This window comes from Enhydra lutris, unplaced genomic scaffold (genome assembly GCF_002288905.1).
Source record: "Enhydra lutris kenyoni isolate GAN:26980312 unplaced genomic scaffold, ASM228890v2 scaffoldscaffold5, whole genome shotgun sequence".
NCBI lineage: Eukaryota > Metazoa > Chordata > Mammalia > Carnivora > Mustelidae > Enhydra > Enhydra lutris.
In genome coordinates, this window is record NW_019154089.1 from 10,898,202 (window position 1) to 10,924,745 (window position 26,544).

At 37.7% G+C, this 26,544-nt stretch overlaps 1 protein-coding gene across 1 annotated transcript in view; it reads right to left on the minus strand.

Moving 5' to 3' along the window:
• Positions 1-26,544, minus strand: part of LOC111141247 (solute carrier family 27 member 6) — a 69,421-nt gene that overhangs the window by 14,954 nt on the left and 27,923 nt on the right. Inside the window, exons 3-5 of the mRNA XM_022493680.1 lie at positions 22,126-22,284; positions 20,729-20,853; positions 2,695-2,889 (exon numbers count right to left, since the gene is read on the minus strand). Of these exons, the coding sequence (XP_022349388.1) occupies positions 2,695-2,889; positions 20,729-20,853; positions 22,126-22,284 (479 nt within the window). The remainder of the gene's footprint in view (positions 1-2,694; positions 2,890-20,728; positions 20,854-22,125; positions 22,285-26,544) is intronic.

Below are 26,544 nucleotides of genomic sequence, written 5' to 3' on the forward strand. Positions count from 1 at the left end.
CTTTTTTTTTCTTTTCTTTTTTCAAGTTTTATTTCTTCTAGGGATTTCATGTTTGTTCTCTCCCAATTATATCATCCCTGGGTGTAGAAAAGGAGAAGCCAGTCTATAACTGACTTGGGTTTGTCTCTCAAATGCAGTCACAAAATTTTTTAGTGTTTGCTCTGGGGGCTTATATGGCACACATTCCCTTTGCCTGCATACATTTAAATGGTAAGTACGGCACACAGGAAGGACATTTGGGACGCAGGAACTTTGTGTTAATGCCTCATCTTTTCCCTTTTTTATTAACAGCCTATCTCTGTTTAGATGCTGATTTGTCTGTGAAATGGTAAGTGGAAGCTTCCATTAGGTTTAAGTTTTTGAGAGATGGACTTATCAGATCAGACTTATCATGATTATGAAAGTTATTGGTCCAAATTTTTCTGGTGACTTGGTATGTAACAAAACAGTAATATATGCATACTACAATAATAATGAGAAAAGATATAACTGAATTCATATGATACCAGGTATAATTTTTTTCATTTCCAAACTGAAAAAAAATAAAATAAGTTGAAAATCAGAAGTTTTCCAAATAAATTGGGGACAATGACTTCTTCCTTTATTGACAGTATTACAGTCAGGGAATTTAAGATGTTATAAAATTATAATGAGGTCAAGTCAGTAATGTAAAATACAAATCTTCTTTACGTACTCTTGTTGGATGACTACTAGGGAATGACTCAGCTTCACTAAGGAGCTTTAATGTGAATATGAAATTCTTAGTGGAACCAGTGCAATGAGTTGAGAAAATTAACTGTAAGGACTGAAAAACTCAATAAATATCAGCACTTACTTTCCCAAAATTACTTTTCAGAATGCAGCAGCATTTCTGAGAGGTCAATAAGACCCTCAAAATCCCAAAGAGTATATCATAAAAGTAGTTTGTGCCTTCTCTAGGTTCCAAACACGAGATAAATTTATACCAGCTTTGAACCTATTTCTTTACTTTCTAAAAATTATATGTCTCTCTCTTCTGATACTTCTCACTAAATGTTTATTTTGTGTTTCTTTAATTTTTGTTTTTGATTAGTTCCTTATTTTTATTTTTTTTTAGTTTATTTCAGTTGCTTTTTAATTAACCCCCAGAAATGGATATTTAGCTCATAAATTTTCAACCACTCTTATGTAGGTCCAATGTTTTGAAATATAACATTTTAATTTTGATTCAGCTCCCATTATTTTTTTTAGATTTATTTTTATTTATTCACTTGAGACAGAGAGATAGCACAGACAAGAGCCCGAGCAGTGGGAGGAACAGAAGGGGAGAGAGAGGGACAAGCATCAGTAGACTTTCTGCTAAGCGTGGAGCCTAAGCATGGGATCCAACCCACAACCTGAGATCATGACTGAAGCCAAAATCAAGAATCAACTGATTGTACCACCCAGGCGCCCCATCTCAAATTATTTTTCAATTTCAATAATGATTTTGTGTCCACTCATAGAAACTTACAGATATTCTATAACCCAATATATAGATGACCTACCTGTCATTTAAAAAATTTATTTCTACCTTAATTAAACTGCTGTCAGAGAACATAAGCCACATTTAATCCTCTGAAGTTTGCTGAAATTCCCTAAGTGACCCAGTAATCTTTGTGAATGTTTCATAAGTGCTTGAAAAGAAAGGATACTCTGTAGTTTTTAGATGCAGTATCCTATAAATGTCTGTTAGTTCAAGTAACTTGTTACTGCATATTCTATAACATTGAAGGTTTTTTTTTGTTTGTTCTAACAAATACTGAAAGAGCTATAATACAATATCCTACTATGATTCTGGAGTTGTTTATTTCCACTTGAGTTTATAAACATTGGGCTATATAAATTTAGAAACTATTTTCTTTAATTTCACTTTTATTCTTTAAAAAATATTGTTCAATGTAAGCTTTATGTTGACAATTACTTTCTCCAAAGCAGTTCAAGACATTGTTCTTTTGGCTTCCATGGTTGCTACTGAGAAATCAGCTGGAAGTCTTTTACTCCTAGGTAAGTGATTTTTTTACTCCTTTTACTCCTAGGTAAGTGATTTTTTAAGATTTTAGTGGTATCTTGGTTTATCAGAAACCTATACATAATTTTTCTTAAAGATTTTATTTATTTATTTATTTGACAGAGAGAGCAATCACAAGCAGGCAGAGAGGCAGGCAGAGAGAGAGGGGAAGCAGGCTCCCTGCTGAGTGGAGAGCCCGATGCAGGGCTTGATCCCAGGACCCTGAGATTATGACCTGAAGGCAGAGGCTTAACCCACTGAGCCACCCAGGAGCCTCAGAAACCTATACATAATTTTTGAGTGATATAAAAATGAAGTGTAAGCAGGAACAGTAGATTGAAAAGACTCAGGAAAAATGGAAAGAGTCAAATTGACATGTATCAGAAACTTTGCTTGTTTTTTATATATTATCTTATTAACTTTGAAGATAGAACAAAAAACACTTGGGTATCATTATCCCCACATTATACAGGAAAACCAAGGAGACAGTTGAGGTTTTTATAACCTATGGTTCACCTAGAAGCTATGACTTTATAGACGTTCTCAACTTAAAAAAGAAAAGAAAAAGGAAAAGTGATTGTATTTACCATAATTTATAAACAGGAAGTCTAGAAGAGAGGTAAACTGACCTCAGTATATTTATGGAAGGAAAATACTGTACTTACTTTGTGAAAGAAATTTGTTCTCCCAACGGATCCTATTTTTCCAGTGTAATTCATGAAACTAATGTTTCCTTCAGTAGCTCCATAAAGCTCACACATCTTAATATTTCCAAATCTGTCTAAAAATTCCCTCCATACATCACTCCGTACACCATTTCCAACTGCCAAACGCACTTGATGATCTTTTTCTCCTTCTCTCTGTTAGAAGAAAAGATTTTACTTGTAATTTATTATTTCCAGTTCTCCATTCTTTCTTTCATTACTATGACTTTATTGGCAAATATCCAGAAGTAAGTTGCACATATGCAATAATGGAAGGGAAGTAAAAAAAAAAAAAAATCACGTTTAACTGTTGCTGAACCACGTACAATAGCTAATGAAACTAACACTGGCCTAGAATAATAGAGCTTTTATTACCCCATATCTGGTAAAAGATCTTTACCTTCCAGATTACGAAAGCCTTATTTTGGTAGAGATCAGGTAAGGAAGAAAGCTTATTTCAGGAAAAAAAGCATTACTTTTAAAAAAATTATAAAATATACTTGAGTTTGTACTCTTAGCTCTACTACTTATTGTCTATATAACTTTGAACTAAAAGGTTGAATACCATTGCGATTCTCCATTTATTCACCTGTAAAAATGAGAATACCTCTCTCGACTGTATACTGTAGTATATAATAAACCCAGGGCCTAGCATAGGATAAATGATACACTGATATCATCTAATCCCTATAATATTTGACTTGCAAATATTATGACAACTGCTTATAAATATTATTATTTTTCATTCTGTTATGTTAGTCACCATACAGTACATTAGTTTTTGATGTAGTGCTCTAAGATTCATTATGTATAGTACCCAATGCTCCATGCAATACATGCCTTCCTTACTACCCATCACCAGGCCCTATGACTTGGCAATTATAAATAATATTTTTAAATATGCAATATTCTCACATTTTTTCTTCTGACTGATACTTAAGAATTGAAAGAGAAATAGAACTATATTTTACTCTACATTCAGCAGGCACTATGTTAACATGAATTATACACTGATCAAAAATGAGAAACTCACACCTGTTAGAATGGCTATTTTAAAAAGAAGACAAGAAATAACAAGTGTTGGCAAGGACAAAGGAAAGGGAACCCTTGTGCTCTGTGGGTGGGAATGTGTATTGGTACAGCCACTATGGAAAATAGGAGAGAGGTTCCTCCAAAAATTAAAAATAAAACTCCCATGTGATCCAGCAATTCCACTTCTGGGCACTTAAGTGAAGGATAAGTAGAAAAGATATTTGCCCCCCACCCCCACCATGTTCACTGCAGCATAATTTAGTACCCAGGACACAGAAGCAACTCAAGTGCCCACTAACATATGAATGGACAAAGAAACTGTAGTACACACACACAAACACACACACACAGTGGGATATTACTAAGCCAAGAGAAGGGAAATATTGCCATTTGCAACAGCACAGATGGACCTTGAGGGTGTTATGCTTAATGAAATAAATCAGACAAAGACCAAGACCATGTGATTTCATGTATATGTGAAATCTAAAAACAAAAGCAAAAACAAAACTCAAAATAATCCCCCATGTAAAGCTCACTGATATAGACAACAGAGTCAAGGAGTGGGGTGAGGGTGAAATGGGTAAAGGAGATCAAAGGGTACAAAATTCCAGATATAAAATAAGTCAGTCATGGGAATGTTATATACAGCAAGGTGAGTACAGTTAAAAATACTGGGCTGAATAGTTGAAAGTTGCTAAGAGTAAATCTTAAAAGTTTCTCCACAAGAAAAAGAAATTTATAACTATGTGTGATATTGGACATTAATTAGATTAATTTTGGTGATCATTTTGCAATATACACAAATATCGACTCATTATGTTATACACCTATGACTTACATAATGTTAAATGTCAATTATATTTACCAAAAAAACTGAGTAAGAATATAGTATGAATTAGAGTAAGAAGATACTGTAAGTATAGTTATGATAAATCCATGATTCCCCCTGAGCGACTCCCATCCTTGCCAAAAATAATTATAAAATTAACAAGAAATAATAATACATCAACAACAATAAAAATCAATATCCCTGACACTTATAATTAAAAATACACAACTGAGTGCATTCTTTATCTCAGTTCCTTCTCAGTCTTAAAGGAAAGATTTTTATCTATTAACTCAGTGGGAAGGGCTGGCATAAAGGCCTGCAGGTGGGAACACAAAACATGCTCTGAGGTGTTATGGAAGCAGCAAAAAGAATGAGGAAGGCAGAAGGCTTGATTGAAAATGTCTAAGTAGCCCCTGCACCCTTAGATATTCCAACATAGACAATGCATCTGGGCGTCTGCCCTCGCTACGTGTTATGCAGATACCAGAGACGAACTTTCTGGAGAAGCCCATCCAGACAGTCACCAGTCTGGGGTTGAGGAATCTACTGAAGACAGTAGTGTTACAGAAAAGTATGAATACTAAATGGTGAGATCGTTAAACTCTTCTGCTCTGATCTAAGAGCAAAACTAATCTGTAGTGACAGAAATCAGAATACTGTTCACATTTGGTGGGACAATGGCTGATTCTTAAAGCTATCCAGGGGGATGGTCTTCAAGAAAAAAAAAATAAACAAGGATGCCTGGTGGCTCAGTTGGTTAAGCAACTGCCTTTGGCTCAGGTCATGATCCCAGAGTCCTGGGACCAAGTCCCGCTTCGGGCTCCCAGCTCCATGGGGAGTTTGCTTCTCCCTCTGAACTTCTCCCCTCTCATGCTCTCTCTCACTTTCACTCTCTCTCTCTCAAATAAATAAATAAAATCTTTAAAAAAAAAATAAACAGAATTACTTAAAAATACTCCAAGTGCTGTTAAATTATAGTGAGAAATTTCAACTGCAATGGAGAATTTGAGAGTATTTCAATACTAACTCATTTAGATCCTAATTCATTGGGTGTTTAGAAAGCCAAATTTTCTAAGAAGCAATTATTAGAAAAGAAAAGTTGAAAAAATAAAATGGTAATGATCTTTTAATTACATGATGTGCCTCAGCTGTGAATAAAATGTACATATTATAATTTCTTTATAATAACTTAAAAAAACCTGATTATCGGGATAATTATATTGGTGCCAAAGAGGGAGAAGAAACAATCTATAAGAATATGTGAGTAGGAAGCCAGGTAGATGACAATTAAAACTAAAAAATCAAGAAATTAGTAACATACGTATTTTATTGAGAAATATATGACTAGATAACAACCAAAAATATGTTAAAATAATGAAGGGCGTTTACTTCTAGAGATCAGGTATTGATAGCTAGGGGTTACCTTTATTTTGAGAGTACTACTTGGTTTTTTTAAACTATAGAATTCCTTATTTGATAAAATAAAAATTAAATTAAAAAAATAAACTAGGAGGCAAGCAAGAGTGTGGACATATTGAAAATAAGACTCCAAGCTGCTGATTTCCTTAGCCCCGCATCAACGGGGTTGAAGGTAAACATTCTGCAGACAGAGAAAAAAGCTCACTCAAGATACAAGCAGCTCCTTTCAAGACAGAGGAGCAGCTGTGTACTGGTTCCCACCTCCCATGGGCATGTTGGAGATGGCCAACCTGCCATGGAGTTCGTTCTTGGATTTTCTGCTATCATTTTTCTGTATAAGACAGTAGTGCTGCTAATCTTAGGATTTATTCTGCTTGAACAGAGAACAATCGTTTATATAGTATAGCTCTTGGATGCTTTCCAGGTCAGAGATGAGTCTCAGCAAGTATCATTACTTATAAAATGTGTTGCGCACTCCAGAAAATAGTAAGAAGGTGTTTATAAACCAAATTCCACAGACTTTAACCTGTGTGTGCTACAGCCAGACAAGTTTACTAAATGAGGATAAATATTCATCCAAAAATGATTGGACTGATAGAGAAAATCGTATTATCAATACTAGGGTAAGGCTTTTGTCTAAAAATATCAAATCCACTTATGTAACTCTTAAGATATCTTTATTTTATGGTCTTCTCTTTTATTTTACTTTTTAAATTTATTTATTGAGAGAGAGAAAGCGAGAGAGAGCGAGAGAGCACGTGGTCAGGGGGAGGGCAAGAATCCTGAGAGTCCCTCCTGAGCACGATTCCACTGGCGGATCCATCCCAGGACCTGAGATCAAATTAAGCCTAAATGCAGACTCAGACCCTTAACTGACCGAGTCACCCAGGCACCACTGGTCTTCCCTTCTGAAACAAACCCAGAAGATCATGCTTTGAGGTGTATGAGAAAAAATGAACTGATTCATTTTTTACTGTTATGGGAAGAGAAGGTATATTTCTTCTGATTTTGAAATGCATGCACATCATAGAAAATTTGGAAAGCACGGGAAAGTTTTAAAATGAATTAAAAAATCTGTAATCTTACTATACCAACATTATTTTCATATAACCATGTATGTAATGAAAAGTTACAATCACACTGCATTCGAGCTACATATTCTTCTTTATTAATATTATATTCTGAACATTATCCTAAGGTATTGGCTCTTAAGTGTCAAAAACAGGATTTTTCATGTGTTATGACTGTCATATCATTGTATCACAATTTATGTACTATCACCTATTTTTGGATAACCACCTTGTTTTCCAATATTCACCTATATAAAGAAACCTGAGTGAACATCCAGTCTATAAATCTTTGCAGCTCATTCAGATAGATCCCTCCAAGAATGTAATAGTTATCAATTTTTATGATTTTGTTTCCAAAGTTATTGTATAAAAAGGACATTTTATTTACATCATACTTCTTCAATGTACGAACTAAGAATTCATTTAATTTAAAATGTTAATTTGGTAAGAACACGTGGAATAATCTTTTTTATAATTAAATATATTATTCTTTTTTTGGTTAATATTTTTACTTACTTTGTGATTAAAAATCTCCTTTCCCATTCAACATAAAAAAAAAACTCAACAGACTATCTTCTTCTTCACATTTAACAATTATATTCATCTAGAATTAAATTTGTGAGAAAAGTGTAACTTTTAAAACTTCATGTAATGATTTGTCTCATTTAAGGCCAATTCAGATAGAGATGCAACGTGAGAGACATTCAGAGAGACGTAGAGAAACCCACGTACTAAGTGAGATATAGAGACAAAAGTGCAAACACAGGGGCGGATGCTTGCTCTTTCTTGCTTGATCTTGCTCTCTCTTATTCTCTACCCCCCCCCCACCACATACGCTCTCTCTCTGTCTCACTCTTCCCCCACCACACACACACAGAGGGTGTGAGAGAGAGAGAGTTTAAAAAAAAAAAAAGATAAACTAGACACAGAGACATACTTGAAGAAAGAAAGGTGCACACACAGAGACACACGGTTGTACACACAGACACAGGTACTGAGACACAGAGATACAAGGAAATAGAGAAGTAAACAAGCAAAAATAAGTGAGATAGAAACACACAGAAAAAGGAGACAAACGCAGAAATCCACAGGGTGCGGGACAGGAACAAAAGACATGTTTGTAGCCCAATAGCAAGAGAAAAAGGAGTGGATATGTTTGAGCCCCCATGTTCAGGTTACCGTACTTTCTCATTTTAATCACCATGGCAACCCTAGAAAATAAGACGCATTATCCCTATTTTGCACATTGGGATATGAAGTTCAGGTCCAAGGTCACAGGCATGAAATAAGACACAGAATTTGAACACATTAAAATGAAAATGCTATGTGGGCAGGCGCTGTAGCCTGTTCTCTCCTCTGTGGTGCTCCATTGCCTAGGGCAGTGCCTGGTGCATAAAAGATGTTCACAACATACTTGTGGAAGGAAGAAAGAGAGGGAAGGCAAATCAAAGAAAGAAAGGGAGACAGAGAGGGAGAGAGTGAAGGAAGAAAAGAAAGGGAGGAGAGGAAAAAAAACAGCTCAAAACCCCGCAAAGCCCGTGTTCTAGTTTCCCAAGTATTTCGCCCATGATTTTAGGAATAGAAAGCAATCAAAACATGAGTTTATAATTCAATAGTCAGTGCTTAAATATTTATAGACTTGCATGCGTGTGCACACACACACACATACACACATAGAGTAAGCCATTTTACAATACACAGAAAGTACTCATTTTTATCTCCAGACATTTAAGCTCCCATTTGAAATTTAAAAGAGAATCTGCTGGATGAGTCAGACCTTTTAATACAGAGATGCCACAGTCCTGGGTTTCCGTAGAGCAGTTTCCCTCTGCCTTTCAGTATCATCCACCCAAACCAATGTGGACAGACCATGTCTGTACCAGGACAAGACTCATACCCAGTGGACCAAGGCTCCTGTTTTGTCAAAGCGTTCTCAGAGGAGGAGCCATTTTCCAGTTGCCAGATGCCAGGCAGAGCCTGAACTATAGCTTCCTCCTCCTGAGCCATACATTCACGTACTCATTTGCTGAAATGCACAGGCCTCTAACAATGCCCTCCTAGAAACAAAGTCTTTTTCTTCCAGAGCACGGGCTTAATCCTACCCAGAAAATAACACAGCCAAGCTAAATGCTCGTCATATACCTATGAAAAGTGTAAGTCTGAAGGTTCTGCTTACATACAGGTAATTTTATATCAACCTTGATTTCTCAGAAACAAAGCATGTTTTTTGACAGACGGAGACACGGAAAAAAATATAAATTAACAGTGAAAAGCAAACCATTTCTGCCTTCAGAAACTATCTGCCTCGGGTAACTAGCTGCTTAATGTGCAAAACAGAAGTATGGTCTAATTACTAAAGGATCACTGGAAATTCATAACAGCATATGATAGGGCTTATGACCCTTCCATCTTGATTCTACTTAAGACCTCTTGTTTTCCTAAAACCCACTGATAATCACACATGCACATGTGTCACACCAACACACTCCACGGGGTAAGAATAACTATATTCCAACAGTTTGCTGCCTTCACAGACACTCCAATATCAATATATTGAAAAAAATAAAGGCAGCAAGCCAGCTGAGTATTACAGAATGGGTACCAAGTAACACTAAATGCAAACACACTGTCAGAGAAAAAAAATAAAAGACATAAAAGAGCAAAATTTCTTCTACTACAGCAGAAAAGGAATGGTGGGGGGACAGGGTGGAGGCCTCTTTTAAGAAAGAGCCGGAGAGTATTTAAAAGGAGAGATGTGCCCTGTTAATGTGGTGTGGGCTCCAGTGCCCCTAAAAGTCTTTGCCACACTGCCTCTCCAGCCTGAGTTGGGCAGGTCATGGTTTCAGAGATGCTAACTCTCAGTTCAACAAAACATTTTAAGGCCTAAATCATAGCTTGAAAAGAGCTGTGTGATCTCAAGTATTACAGCAGAAAGCAACCACACTGTGGTCTTATTTCAAACTCCCCGTCTAGATAAAACATTAAGAGGGATGGCCATTTACAGACTACTTCTTCTGAACAGGTGTCTTCTAACCTGGCAGCACTCCAGGGAGCTCAAGGGTAGAGGGAAAGCCATGTTGCAGACCAGAGACATTTCCAAATTGCCTTGTTTGACAAGGACTGTCTCCAAGAGTCTATGCAAGACGTGCCTTAAACCTGAATGACAGAGCGAACAACTAAAAAGACAAGGGAGCTGTGCAGACATAAAGAGAGTTCGATCTGGAAACCCAGAGAAAGGGTCACCTAAGCCACAACTAAGCTGACTTATTAATGAAATGTTCTGAAAAGTGCAGGGGCCCATGACCAAGATAATTTCTGCTGTGAGCGGGATACAGCAGCGGTCTGACTCCCTCCATGCAAGGATGCAAACTTTTGATTTATCCAAACTCCTTCAGGGAGCTCTGTCCTCCCCAGGAATGTGACTTGCTGATTATAACTGAGCCTACCAGGCAGGCTGGGACTAGTGAAAGATTGTGCTGATCAGGAGCACACAGGTATCCTAGCAATGAGGCTCATTATTATTTGTTACTTTATTTTTTAAAAAATAACTCAATGAATTTTTATTGAGCACCTGTTATGTGTCAGGTACCATAGTGCGTACTGAGGGTATAACATTAGATGAAGAAGATAAACTCCCTGCTTTCCTGGAAGGAGAAGATAAGAGGGGAAGGGAAAGATTAAGAGAAAATAAGGAACAATTATATATAAAATCTGTAATATGGTAAAAAGTTCTGTGAAGAAAAACAAAGCAGTGAAAGAAGACTATGAGATAAGCATGAGATAAGACTATGAGATAAGAACTGGCTTCATTCTTGATGACTGACTCCTAACAGCTAATAGCTTTCTTCCCCTGCCCCACACCTGGGCAAGCTGATGAGATCACCCAGTGTTCCTTTATTTGGCAGCAATAGGAAGCTCAAAGTATGCAAGCAGTCCCACATGCACAAGACCATTTGCCCTGGTGCCTTCTTCTTGTCACAGTAAAAGCCAAACCTACTTCTTTCCCCAGCTTTCTGAAGTCATTTTTGGATATCCTTGGGACCCTAGCCTGCTCTCCCCAGAAAGCCCCATTATGTGAGTAACAAACTTGTTCACATTCTCTCGGTGCATGTTTGGTGCATGTAAGTCTCAACATCTGTACCAAATTTGGGTATGAGACCATCTGAATTGCTAAGGTGACCGCACCTATATTAGTAGGACTCGTGGTCAGAGACACCCTCACCTGGGAGGTGGGATGTGGATGGACTAGGGACTGAGCCATGCAAGTATCTGAGGGAACATTCAAGGGGAAAGAACGTAGAGCCCTGATATATTGAAGGAAAAACAGGGAGGACAGCAAAGCTGTGGTGGAGTAAACAAGGAGAGACAGCAGGTGTGGCAGGGAGGTGGGGAGGAGGGGAAACACTATCAGGGGAGCTGACCACATAGAGAGCTGTGTGGCCCATTCTAAAGGAATTTGGATTTTCTTCCAAGTGAACCACCAGAAGGATTTTAATGGTGAAGGAACACAACCTGACTTCCATTTTAACTGAATCATTCCAACTGCTATGCAAGAATGGAATAGAAGGGGACAAAAGTGGGGCAAAGAAGAAGCCAGCCAGAGCTAAACTATCAGGGGGAGTTTAAACTCTCAGACGAGAGCAGCAAGGAGGCAGTAAGCTGAGGTTTGATTCCAGATGCATTTGAAGGTCAAATCTGCAGGGGTTGCTCATGGATTAGATGGGGAGAGAGGGAAAGAGAAGCTCCAAGGGAGATTCCAGGATCTGTGTGGCTGAGCACCTGGGTGGGGCAAGAAGGGCATCTTGATGGAAAAGGTAGTGAAAAAGTTGAGCTTTGGCCATTTTTGAGATCAGATGCCAATGAGATTTCTAAGTGAAGATGTCAAGTGGGAAGGCAGGTATCTAATACCTGAAATCAAGGGAGAAGACACAGCTGGAGATACACTCTTGAGAGTTAAGCTGTGGGTGGTATTTGCAGCCAGAAACATATCCAGAGAGTGAGAGTAGAGAAAAGAAAGGTTTGATTGCGAGTGGTGGGCACTGTGAACACTTGCAGGTCAGGAAGTTTAGTGAAGACCCAGCAATGGAGACGATTTAAAGCTACCAACTGGCACTCCTGAGCTTGGTCTATATGAGTCTAATCTAAAGACCTATACTGATAAAGGGAGATCTGAACCTGTCAGGCTGGAGACTAGAACTTCAACTTTGGCATATTTGCTGTGATAACAAAAACCATTTTGTGAGGTCTCTTCTGAGAGCCCTTCGCCACTGTTTCCATGTGAATTTCTGTGCCTAACTACTTAACCCTTACATCAATCTGTTTCCATGTGAATTTCTGTGCCTAACAACTTAACCCTTACATCAATCCCAGACATAACTGTTACTACACTCATTTTATCGATGACCAAACGGAGGTGGGAGCTGCTCAGAAAAGCGAGATAATTTGCTCCAGATCACAGAGCTTTCGAGACACAGAAGTTAGGCTTGAATTTCAAGATCCCTGATTCCAGCAGGCAAAGAAATGAAATAACTTGCCTGATGGGACACAGTGAATTAATGGAAAGGCTGGAAATAGATCCCTGATACATTTAATATAAAGTTATTATTATTTTTTTCCACGGGGAATAAAATGATCACTTGGAAAATTCTGGCCATTTATCGTTTGCTGAAGATTCTTGTGCTTATACACTGAAGACTGGCCATTTCGTACCTTGATTTTATACATTTTATTCATCCATAGCAAGGACATCAGGAGCACTATTAAAGAAAGAGACAATGTGAAAATTTGCAAATAAATCATAATACAAAGAATCTTGGAGTTATATTTTAAAATGTTAAATCAATCTGGACTATAGGAAAACCTCACCCACACACCACATTTACAGTAAAAGTAGTATATAACCCAAGAGGAAACAGGCATCATACCTTCAGGATTTTTAACTTTATATTTCTGTTTTTAGTATTTTTATTTGTGAAAAGTATCATGTTATAAAATTATTACTATTTTAGTATTTTAAAGTTTTACTTTGAAATTATCATGCTGTATTTATACTGGCTTTTACAAATTTTATTCATTTATTCATTTTATCTATTCATTCATTCTTTTTTTTTAGAGAGAGAGAGAGAGAGAGAGAGAGAGAGTGCCTGCACATGAGGTGGGGGGCGAGTGGTGAGGTGGGACAGAGGGAAAGGAGAGAGAGAATCCTAAGGAGGCTCCAAGCTCAGTGCAGAGCTGAAGGCAGGCTCCATCTCACGGCCCTGAGATCATGACCTGAGCTCAAATCAAGAGTCAGACACTTTACTGACTGAGCCACCCAGGCGCCCCTAAGCTGGCTTTTATAATTAAAGTATGATTTTCATTAGTCAAAGACCAATTATTTTCAACACTCGCACACATCACTCTAATTTTACAATGACATTTGCAGAAAACATTACTACATTCTGTTTAAAAATAGTTCCTTCCATTTGTATTGGGCTTCTCAGTTTAGATTTTTTAATGTATATCTCATAACTGGATTATGAGAAGCAGGGGGCAAATGAGGACAAGTGGGTGTTGCCACCTATTTTATATAACGATGGGAACCATGGCTCAAAGAGAAGTGACCAGCAGAAAGTCACACAACAAGAGTCTGAAATTGAACCTGTGTCTTTTGATTCCATAGTCAATGCATTACTTTCTTCCTGCATAAAGTAAATTTGTTGGAAATTTTTTTAAAAGATTCATTTATTTGAGAGAAGAGAGAGAGAACACGCACACACATGCAAGAGTGGAGGGAAGGGGAGAGGGAGAGAATCTGAAGCGACTCCCTGCTGATTCTGGAGCCAAGGCAGGGCTTGATCCCAGGACCCTGAGATCGTGACCTGAGCCAAAATCAAGAGTCTGATACTTAACTGACTGAGTCACCCAGGTGCCCCTATCTGTTGGGTAATTCAGCAACTAAGAGATATGTGTACTATTAATGGAAATTACAACATGAATGGTATAAGCAAATAGAAAAAGATATGTATATTTTATAGGCATTACTACCCATGAAATACAGATCATTAAATATTAAAATTAGCACTTATTAAAACCCATTAATAATATACACAGTCTAAAACATTTCAAAATATTCATTAATTCCCTGCTAATTCTTCTAGCATTTAGGCAGCTTGTAGCTATTTCTATCTGAGTCCTTCTAAGGACTATGTTTCTATATTTGTAGTTTTTGGTTTTTTTTTTTTTTAAGATTTTATTTATTTATCTGACAGAGAGAGATCACAAGCAGGCAGAGAGGCAGGCAGAGAGAGAGAGAGAGAGAGAGAGAGAGAGGAGGAAACAGGCTCCCTGCTGAGCAGAGAGCCTGATGTGGGGCTCGATCCCAGGACCCTGGGATCATGACCTGAGCCGAAGGCAGCGGCTTAACCCACTGAGCCACCCAGGCGCCCCAGTTTTTGTTTTTTTTTAAAGATTTTATTTATTTATTTGACAGACAGAGACACAGTGAAAGAGGGAACACAAGTAGGGGGAGTGGGAGAGGGAGAAGCAGGCTTCCCGCTGAGCAGGGAGCTTGCTGTGGGGGCTCGATTCCAGGACCCTGAGATCATGACCTGAGTGGAAGGCAACCACTTAATGACTGAGTCACCCAGGTGTCCCTCTATATTTGTAGTTTTTAAGCAGAAAAAAAGATTCTGGGAACTTGTCAAATTTTCTAAACACTTTTATATCTACTATGAGAATATTAAACATATCTCTGATTTACTTAAGGAAAACTGAGTTTTAAAAGAGAGATGATTTACTCAATCATATAATAAAATGCTTCAAGAAATAACAAAAAAAAAGTATAAATATCTTAAAACGACTAGGTCTTGGAGATAAAATCAATTGTTTTGAGTGTTTCAGAGTCAGAAATGATAGTGAAACTAATGCAGAACATCTTAATAAGAATTAAAGCTCATATTAATTTAAAAATGTCATTCTTCAGAGGTTATTAAGTATGATGAGAAAAGTTTCCAGAGCTCAATGTTTTGATAAACTACATCTTTTACAAGATGTGGAATGAGGAAAATGTGATGATAAACTAGGTAGAAACTAAAAAAATGAAAACATGATAGAAAAACGAATGTTTTTAATATACCCATTAAGGTACATGTATTCTTCTACATCAATTTAGTGTAATTTAGTCCCTTCTATTAGAATTGTATTCTTTGACAAATCTCCATCTTCCTCATCCCCACTTCCCTAAATATGACAAGGAAAACTCTTAAAAGTTTGGAAGAAACGATGGGCTTTCTTTGAAGAAAATAGAGTAGATGTCTTTTCAAATTGAAGTCTTAAAAAATCTCGCAGTGCTGATAATTGATTATTGTCATTTAACAACATAACATTAACCATTTAACATTTAGGGTAACAACTTGTTACTCTAAAGAAAGCCCAGCAAACACTTATGGGTGCCCTGCATGACTTTCTAAACATTGCTGGTAAAAAAATTAGTATGGCTTTTAATGACCAACATTTAATAAATATTTATCAGCTATCCGGGTCCTGTAAAATATCTCCCTTTTCATAATGGAAGTGAACTGTAATCCATTTTGTCAAAGTTTTAACACACTTTAATGAAGGTATCCAGAATCTTAAGGATACTATCTAGTTCCTAGTGAATTTCCTGGCTTTTAAGAAAATAGAAGAGAGAAAAAGGATGTAACTTACAGAAGATATATTCACTAAAAAACATATGCCAAAATACATATACTAGAAAGTATAGGATACACCTTCAGAATGTCAAAACATAGGTGTTTTACATTGATACAAACTATATTGCCTAAATGATAATATTAACTTGAAAAACAAATATTACATACATAAATCTTTGCCTGGTTAATTATATCCTGCCCTCTGTAGGCTTTGGGCTCCAGATTCCTACATCCAACTACTAATTCCACTTCTTTACCTGAATGCCTAATGAACATACTAAACTTAACAAGTCCAAAAGAAATTTAATTTTAATTCTTTAAATCTCAGTTTACCTTACCTGACAATGGCTCACAGTTTACCCATTTCAACCAAAAACCTGAGACTCATCATTGATTCTATTACTTCACCGCCTAACCCTGTAAGTTAGTCTTGAAAATCTAACCCTGTTAGTTAAAAGTCTTGTTATCCTTCCTTCAAATAGATTCCAAATCAGTATAGTTTCTTTTTTTCTGTTTGCCTTCATCTTTTCCCAAATGCTCTAGTGGAAATGATACCCAAATTTCTCCTCGATGGTACATATTGAGCCCTACAAGATCTGGTCTGTGAGTGGCCTAGCCACCCTTTCCTTCTCTAAATATTCAGTCTGTGTTCTCCGTGGGCTTCTTCATTTTCATTTTGTTCTGTTGTGACTGTAATCCCCCAGCTTTTTCATGGTTGGATCACACTTGCCATACCAATTCGTTGGCTCACTGGTCACCATTTCAGAGAAGCCCTCCCTGACCCCTCAACCTAATTAGTAATGCCACACCCTCACCACCCACCATCTCCTCCTCCTCACCCTCTTTGTTTCTTCAAAACGCTTGCCATTGTCACTTTCCTTCATGTATTGGCTGCTGTACGTTCTCCCTTCCCAAGCTAGAGCATGAGTACCATGAGAAAAGATGGCTTGTCTTATGTGCCCCTGTATACCAAAACCTGCAATATTACTCGAATGACCGAATGAGTGACAGGTAAGATTCTATCCCTAGATATTGCTAACTCTTGGCAGTTTCAGGCAGAGTGTATTTAAAGAAGATGAAGTGTGCAGGAATCCCACAGAGGATCACTGATGTATAGCATGCCACCATATTCCTCACCAACCAATATGAAATGCAGCACTAATGCTAAGAAAACAAAGAACCCGATCCAGAGAGTGTATGATGCTGTTTCAGTAATGCAGAAGACTTGAAAGACTGAAACGTGGGGAGAGCTGTTTTCCTCTTCTTCAGGGAAGAGAATAATTACTCCACTCCTCCGTGACTAAGAAGAGTCAGTACCGTGGCTTTTTAAAAAAGGGTAGTGCTGCTGCCAGAAGTTTGAGGCACATCCAATGTTTATGCCAAAGGAACTTTTGTAACTGGACTTTTGAAAAAGAGAAAAAAGACAGGGTTGGTTTCGGGGGTGGGGGGTGGATAAAAGCTTCCAGCCAGGGAAGGCCAACTCTAGGGTGTTTTTATTCAACTATGTACAACCACATACAGCTTTGGGCAAAGCTCTATTTATTTCCATCCTTCCTCCTTAATTTGCCTCAGGTCATTGCTTAAAGATTGTTTCCAAACGCTATCTTTTCTTCCAAGAACCTCAGTTAAGACTTAAAATATGATGTCATTAACTAAGAGCAATCAGGAATTCTGTTTTAAGCACTCAGACCATGAATTCTGCCTGCAGGTAAACCTCCTTTGGAATATATTACTTATCCTTGGATGGAGAACAAATCTGGATGTATTTAGGGAATATGTGGTTTGCATTTTTTTTTTTAGTTAAGGATTTATATTAAACAAATGTCTATGGTGCCTCAAACCAGGGTGTAGGACACATTCACTTCTAATTCTCTGAAGGTGTGGACCTGGTTACCTGCTCACTCTTGGCTTTGCCTGGAGCCCCTGATGTGCCACCGAGCAGATGTGGCCCCTGCCTGTAGGAGTTCACTGAAAGCAATAAATATTGGACCAAAAAAAAAACACAAGACCTCCTTGAAGGGGTCAGATGTCTTACCAGAATGGCTTTCTTCTTTCCCTAATCTTTAATGCCAAGAACTGCTTGTTCTTGTTCTGTGTGAAATCAACAAAAGGGATTAAGTAATACAATGAATCGCTGCTCAAAAAAAATGATCACTTTTTCCTTTGAGCAGAGCTATTTTTTACTTCCCCTCTCTCCTCCTCCACTTGTCTTCAGGCAAATGCTGACAGATTATGTCAAAAACACTATCTTTTCTTCAAAGAACTTTACTTAAGAATGAAAATATTTCATTAACTAAAAGAAAAATCACGTATTCTACTTTCAATTCTCAGTTCTCTCAAATTCTCTGTGGCTATAGCATTTTCCACAAATTAATTCATTCCCAATTCAGAGAGGTGAAAATGTTCTTTTTATTAAAAAAATTCTAACAAAAACGCTTTGAAAAAAGATTTGTAGTGAACATGACAAACTATTAATAAATATCTTTATTATAGGAAATGATGGCTCAAACAGATAAAATATTATGTGTACAGGCATAAATGAGTAAAAGACTCAGAAAAGACATTTTAAAGAGAACTACTGATAATTTTCTAATTATTCAACCTTGCTAGTAATCTGAACAAAGAAGTTAAAAATATATTTGTTTCTATCCATAAAGTCATAAATGAAATTAAGTGTTCCCCCATTACCAAAAATGAAAAAAAAAAAAAAAAAAACCAAAAAAAAAAAACCCAAGACATTCCTTGTTCAAACAAAATATTATTAAGAAGCCCTAGGGACGCCTGGGTGGCTCATTTGGTTAAGCATCTGCTTTCCGGTCAGGTCATGATACTGGAGTCCTGGTATCTAGTCCTGCATTGGGTTGCCTGCCCAGCAGGGAGTCTGCTTCTCCCTCTGACCTTCTTCCTTCTCATGCTTTCTCTCTCTTTCATTCTTACTCTCTCAAGTAAATAAAAATCTTTAAAAAGAAAAAAAAAAAAGAAGAAGCCCTAGCAAACTGGGTTTCATCCAACATATTTGAAAGACTGTGAAGATTGCCCTATTTTTCCCTATTCACTATCCTTCAGTGACTTTTGAGGAACTCTGAAGGGGGTTCTAGTTCTCCATGAAGCATAACTGGGAAACCACTATTTTTAATATCACGCAGTCCTGATAAAGAGACCATACACACAATAAGTATACTCTCACAACATCATCGAGATTCTAAATCACGTTAACCACTTTGAACTGTAATTTGGAAATATGCCCTAAAAATCGCCAAAATACCCATGTCCTTTGACTGCCTTCACTTCTGAGCCCTTCTACTGGCTACATTGCATAAAGACACTAATTGCAGCGTCATTTAACAGAGTAAAACATTAGGAAAAAAAAATGCATGTGTTCCACTGTTCAGTACATACTTACTGAGCAAATAACTCTGCAAAAACTAATGTTGCTATTGAAGGATGAGGAGAAAAAGGAATGGTTAGGGGTGTAGTTAGAAAGTCTGTGAAGAAGTTCATTGTGTGGTGCCCAATTTGTCCTTTACTGAAGGAGGCTTCTATCTTCATGGAGGACATTAATTCCCCAAATTATCCTCATCCAGATATCACATCACCAAAAAACACAATGAGAACTAGAAAATATACCAGGTTGTGGAATTATAATTAATTATTCCACTAGGACTCTTAAGATAAGACCACAACTTTGACATGGGCCTAGTCTCCCTAAAGAAAATGAAGGCCAAAAAGTCTAAAACATTTCTCTGGGACTCCCTGTCTTAGAGATGGATCTAGGGAATGTATAGCTATTTGAAGCACTCCTGACTGAGAAAAGAACAAGGATGGCTTCTGGGCACAAAGGGAGTGTGGGTCAGGAGCTAGACGAGATCTCTACATGGTAAAAGTCAAGCTTAAAGTGAATAAAAGCATTTTGTAAATAAAACTATCCAGTTTCATATTCTTCTTGTGTTTTCCTTCCCTGTGTAATCCCATCTCTTCAACACAGTCTAATTTAAATGCTTTCAGCCTAGTCTCAGCTGTGCTGAGGGTAAAGGAAGAATTATATGTCCATATTTTAGCCAGAGAAGACAGAGAAGATATCCCAGTCCACCATCCATGCCTTAGGCTGGCATAATGATGGCAAAGGCGATGCATGAGGAATGAGGAAGGGGGTTTATCAAAGGCCAAGGACAGGCCATCAGCTTCTGCTGCCTGCCCCTCACAGGGAGGCATTCCCAATCACCATTATTCATGGGGTGGTGTGGATTTGATGACAGAAGGTCACTTCTTTGTAGCCTCAAGAATGTTTTAAGAAATCAGGTAAAACATAAGCATCTCAAAACACAAACAAGACCAGGAAAAGAATTTCTGAAGGCAAAAACGCAAACAAATGAATAAAGACTAACCCTAGGCTCTTGCAACTCTCTCTGCTTGTCCATTTTCAGAAAGGGCCAATTTATCAGTTGTTTGTGGGAATGACAGTTTCAGGTGGGGAGACAAGAACACATGAATGCAAAATTTCTTTTTAACTTAAAATCAAAACCAAACAGACTAATGTAATCACTTATTCAAAAGAAAAGAAATAACAAACAAGTATAGTCAATATCATTAGTTTTGTTTTGTTTTTTAGAGAACAGCATTTTGAAAGATGATCTAATTCAGCCTTGCAGTAACCACTTTCTGTGTACAGAGTAGGCATTTAACTTCATAATCGGATGTGTGCTACATATGCAGAAATTTTAATCAGTCTCAACATAAAGTGGACTGGATTGCAAGTCTCTCCTCTCCTGTCATAATGTAAAGCACTTCAGTACAATCATGCAGAGCTCTCCTTTTATTTCCTCTGACTTGCATCTCTGTAAGTCAGTCAAACTATGTTCTGGAAGGTCTCCACCTTTGTGTACACACACACATACACACACACAAATTATTTTTCTCTCCATACTTTTTTCTTTCTGAAATTATTTTTCCTTTCTGAAAATGATTCCTCTTACCTTAGGTTGTTTGCAAAGATAGCGACAAAGTTCTCCAATATATAGAAACACAGTCACATTAAACTTTCTGCAGTCATTCCAAAACTGACTTGCTGAGAATTTCTTCTTCAACACACAAGTAGCTCCTATGAGAAAAGGCAAAGAACAGGCACTGGGGGAAAATATTCAAGGGCAGAAGTGACATAAAACAGAAATGATGTTGCCTCATCTAGAACATGTACATTCAATTTCAAGGCTTTTGTAATCCATCAGTGGCCATTTAATCAAGCTCATTTGAAACCATTAATCTTACAATCCAATAAACTTAAAAAAATACATGTTATAATTCTACATTTTGACTGCAAGTGTATTTTTTTTTCTTTTTGAAATACAGGGGATGAAAGATAAGGTCAAAATAAGGAGGGGAGTTGAAAGTATTAGAGCATGACTATAGATAATGGTCAGTCTTCTTCACAGAGACCAAGAATATTCACTTACTTTGTTTTTGAATATGTACACTTATTTTTAAAACCTTAAAGCTGCCTCAATATTTCTTGATGTTGAGAGTTGGTAAGAAAGAATTGGTACGATAGCACCAGTCAAGTTCATCGATGACTACAGAACCTAAATGTAACAACCTAAATTTCACAACAATGTAAGTCATATGAATATGTTCCAAGGAAAATGCTAATGTCTTGACTCTTGCCTTTGTTTATTTTGGACACTGGTCATGTTTTACATATCCATAAAATTACTTTTTTATATTTCAGACATATACAGGTAGTAGTGAATGGTCTCCATTATATATTATTTAGTGGCCAGACAAATAATCTCAGCATGTTTATGAATAGAATCTACTGAGTCATGAGCTACCAACAGACTTACTGGGTACCTGGGGTACCTTGTTTGCAAAGGTAGCCTCAACAATTCCTGCTATACAATGTGGATTTGCCACCTCTCTATTTCAAGGGGTAGGATCTGTTTCCTCACCCTTCATATCTTGACTCTAGACTGGTTTGTTACCTGCTCTGATCAACAATATGCAGGTGAAATGATCAATGTGATTTCTGAGGTTAAGCCTTAAGAGCTACACAGTTTCTACATTCACCCTCTTGGAAGCCTCCTTCCACCATTTAAGGAGGTGGGGAGTAGATCATCAAAGGATGAGTGACCACATAGAGAAGGAAGACTGGTTAACAGCCAGCTCCAACCACACAGCCAAACGTCCAAGGCATTGCTCTCTTCAGTTCAGGAATAGACTGAGTATAGCACAAAATTGGGTCCTTTTAATAAAAATTATGTTGTAACTATATAATAAGCCCACAGTTACTCTGAATTCTCTGACAGAGTTTCAAAATTTAATGAACATAAGTTAATAAGCATTTTGAATACTCATCAAACAGAAAATGAAAACTTACCCAACTCAACACATCCACCAATTCCCACAAGAGATCCTGAACTATGATACAGAGGAAGAGTTATATAAATGATGTCATTAGCAGTAGAACCGAAACCCCACAAGCCAGCAGAACCCTTTAAAGACTGCAGCTGACTGATTACAGCTGCTTTTGGTAGACCTGGAAAAAAAGAAAAGAGATATATATAATAGAAAGCAAGTTTACATATTACAAGTGCTTTGTAGGGACCAAGCAAATGTGAGCTGCTGCTGTAATTATTTCTAGAATGTTGGATCTATCCAAAAGATTAAAATTAAAATTATATAGTTTGTGATACCATAAGCTTCAAAGAAGAGTCATATCTGTTTTAAGAATGACAAAAATGCCCCAAATCTGAAAATGTACACCCAAAATGAGGCAACTCATGACATTAATCTAAATTATACTTAAAGTAGACATTTTCTAGTGAAAAATTTTAAGATTCTATCTCAAGAACCAGTAATTCTATCATGTTTCATATCAAATTCCATGTTAAATGATGTTGAAATAGTTCTACACATTCATGATCCAAACATAAATCATCTGCTTTTTTCTTTCTAGTCTTCTTCTATGTACCATGGGAGTCTTATAAAAATATATAGTTATAATTAGTGTATAAAACATTTTACATAGTTTTTAATTTTCCATATTGTTATAGTCTTTTGTAGTATAACATCAGCACAATAAATCCATCCAGTTAATACATGATATAATATGAAAGTGCCTTATCTGTGATTGAATATCACCAATTTCGTGTTTCAACCTATATCCCCTTGTATACACAACACACAACTTGTTTTCATAATGGTAAGTATCCTCTCTTGAATTCATTTGTTAGATTAAATGGTATTTTAGTTCTATTCTCTTTGTCAAAGAGTTCTAGTATCTGTGGAATGTCTTCAGGCAGAGGACCCCATACCAAATCTACCTTACTGATAAAGTTACTTTGTTTCACAACATGCAATGGTGACAAGGAGTATCATCCATTGTTCCAGACAGGCAAGCAGAGACCAATGTCAGAGAAGGCACAAGAATAAGCAAGTGGCAGGATCAAAAGTGAGGACCAGCTGCCCTAAGTGTGGCCTTTCTCTCTACCCCCATACTGGAACAGTCCCACTTACCATTTGCCAAGGGCGGGTTACTAATGTCAGTGGCTCTGCACACTTACTGCTGCACCTGACTGGATTCTATTTCCCAATTCTAGAAAATGAGACCCAAATTTCACAATGTATTTCCTAAATTGAAGTACTTCCTTGTTATTTTCAGCTTGTCTTAGAGTCCTACAGCAAAATATACTCCCACAGTGATGTTGGCTGCAAGGCTGTATGAGTCATTCCTTTTTTTCTCTCCCTTCTGATATACAACTAATGGGACCTGTATAACTACCTCCTTTCCAAAAGTGCCTCTGTACAACATACAAAGACACCCCAGAGATCCATCCACCCGTGGATGTGAATGTGGGTGAACTGGACCCCAGAGGAGGTGGCAGATTAGGGGAGGTGGTGCTAGAGCCATGACCTTTCTGGCAGAAAAGGTCAAGGGTGAAGGCAGTGAGTGGGTGAGTGGTGAATTTGCCTGGACCTGTGGGCTGCTGCGTCTAGGACCAATTGCTCTCTCTGAGAAGAGACCACAGTGACTAAGGGGAGGGAAGGGGAAGTGAAATAGGCAGACAAAGAGAGGTGAAGGAAAGTGACTCCTACTATCTACCCCAGGACTCAAGAGAACCAACCATAGACCTCTGGGACCTCCCCCTCCACTTGCACTTGATGATTCCCCCTACCAAGGCAGAGGCACGCACAAAGCCCAAGTGCTAAGTACATACTTAGCCCTCCCACCTCAACCATGGCTTGGCCTTTTTGTGTGTGTTTTGAGCATCAGTAGAGAAATCAAGAATTGGTGCTATAGCGCCACCTTCTGGAAAACAAAAGGAGGGCTCCGAACTACCAATGTTACTTTGATAACTGTTGGTATCAAAGTAAACAAAACCTTGCCTGGGGGCACTTGGCTGGCTTAGCTAGTGGAGCCTGAGACTCTGAATCTTCAGGTTGGGACTAAGAGTCTCAGACTGGGTGTAGAGATTACTTAAAAATAAAATCTTTTAAAAAATAACCCCCCAAAACCGGGATGCCTGGTTGGTTCAGTTGGTTAAGCATCTGCCTTGGCCACGGTCATGATCGCAGATCTGGGATCTAGTCCCTCATCACGCTCCATCCTTGGGGAGGAGTCTTCTTCTCCCTCTGCCTGCTGCTCCCCTTGCTTGTACTCTTTCTCTCTCTCTCTCTCTGATAAATAAATAAAATCTTAAAAACAAAACCAAAAAACCTTGCCTAAATAAGAAAGGTATTTCCTGCTTCAAATATGGTGGCAGAGGCACTTTTCATCAAACATCATGAAAAATCACGGTAACAGAGTATAACAGAAAATGACAATTTTTCCATGAACCAAACCAAAGATATGGAATACTGCAATCTAACTGATAACAGAATTTAAAATAGTTATTATGAAGATATTCAATGAGCTACAAGAAAACTCAGAAAGACAATATGATGATCTCAGAGCTACAATTAATGAGCAGGAGTACTTTACCAAAGAGACTGAAATTGTGAAAAAGAACCAAACAAATTCTCAAACTGAAGAACTCAAGAAATGTTATGAAAAAATGTATTAGGCAAGCAGTGGAAATAGACCAGATTATATGGAAGACAGAATGAGTAAGATGGAACAGAGAAATACAGAAGTGATTCAAGTATATGAGGAGAGAAAACTAAGATTTTTAACAAGTGAAGAAAAACCTATGAGAATTATCTGATTCTATGAGAAAAGCCCATATAAGAATAATGGGTAGCCCTGAAAGATGAGAGGGAGAAGAGGGCAGAAGGACTATTTATTTATTTATTTTAAAGATTTTGTTTATTTATTTGACAGACAGAGAGCACAAGCAGGCAGAGAGGCAGGCAGAGAGAGAGAGGAGGAAGCAGGCTCCCCGCTGAGCAGAGAGCCTGATGAGGGGCTCAATCCCAGGACCCTGGGATCATGACCGAACCGAAAGCAGAGGCTTTAACCCACTGAGCCATCCAGGCACCCCGAGAGTGACTATTTAAAGAAATAATAGCTGAGAACGTCCTTTACCTGGGGAAGGAATATACAAGTCCATGAAGCTAATAGCACACCTTACTATTTGAATGCACAAAGACTTTTCCTAAGACACATTATATTAAAACCGTCAAAAATCGATGATAATGAAAGACTTTTAAAGGAAGCCAAGGGAAAAAAGACAGTAGCCTGCAATGACACCCCCATTACACTATCAGCAAATTTCTCAGCAGAAACTCTACAGGGAAGGAGAGAATGGAATGACATATTCAGAATATTGGAAGATAAAAACTGCCAGTCATGAATAATCTGGCTGGCAAAGTTATACTTCAGATATGAAGCAGAAATAAAGGCTTTCCCAAACAAACAAAAATTGAGGGAGTTCACCACCATGAGACCTGACTTACATAAAATGTTGAAAAGAGCTCTTTGAACTGAAACAAAAGGGCAAAAGTACACAGAATTCTGATTAAGTTGATAAGCAGTCAGAATTGGAATACTGTAACTCTTTTATAGATTAGTATAATAAACTCTTAACTATAACATAGAGGATAAAGGAAAATTGTTTTAAAAAATAACTACCTACTATAACTTGGTAATAAAATCACAGCATATATAGAGATAACTTATGATGTGAAAAATATAAGAGAGTATAAAGATGGAACATTTTCGGTGAATGAAGATTAACTGCTTCAGCAGAAAAAAAATTATTTTATCTAGGAGATGTTTTATGTAATGCTTGGTAACCACAAAGCAAAAATCTAGAGCAAGGACGTTTTACATAAAAAAGAGCAAAACTGAGCAAATCAACATGCAAAACCACCAACTTACAAAAGTAGACATAAACATAAAGGGAAAGAAAAAGAAACAAAAGAGGAGGAGTCAAGATGGTGGAGAAGTAGCAGGCTAAGACTACTTCAGGTAGCGGGAGATCAGCTAGATAGCTTATCTAAAGATTGCAAACACCTACAAATCCAACAGGAGATCGAAGAGAAGAAGAACAGCAATTCTAGAAACAGAAAATCAACCACTTTCTGAACGGTAGGGCTGGCGGAGAAGTGAATCCAAAGCAACGGGAAGATAGACCGTGGGGGGGAGGGGCCGGCTCCCGGCAAGTGGTGGAGCAACGGAGTACACAATCAGGACTTTTAAAAGTCTGTTCCGCTGAGGGACATCGCTCCAGAGGCTAAACCGGGGTGAAGCCCACGCGGGGTCAGCGCGGCCTCAGATCCCGCAGGGTCACAGAAGGATCGGGGGTGTCTGAGTGTCGCAGAGCTTACAGGTATTAGAACGGGGAAGCCGGCTACA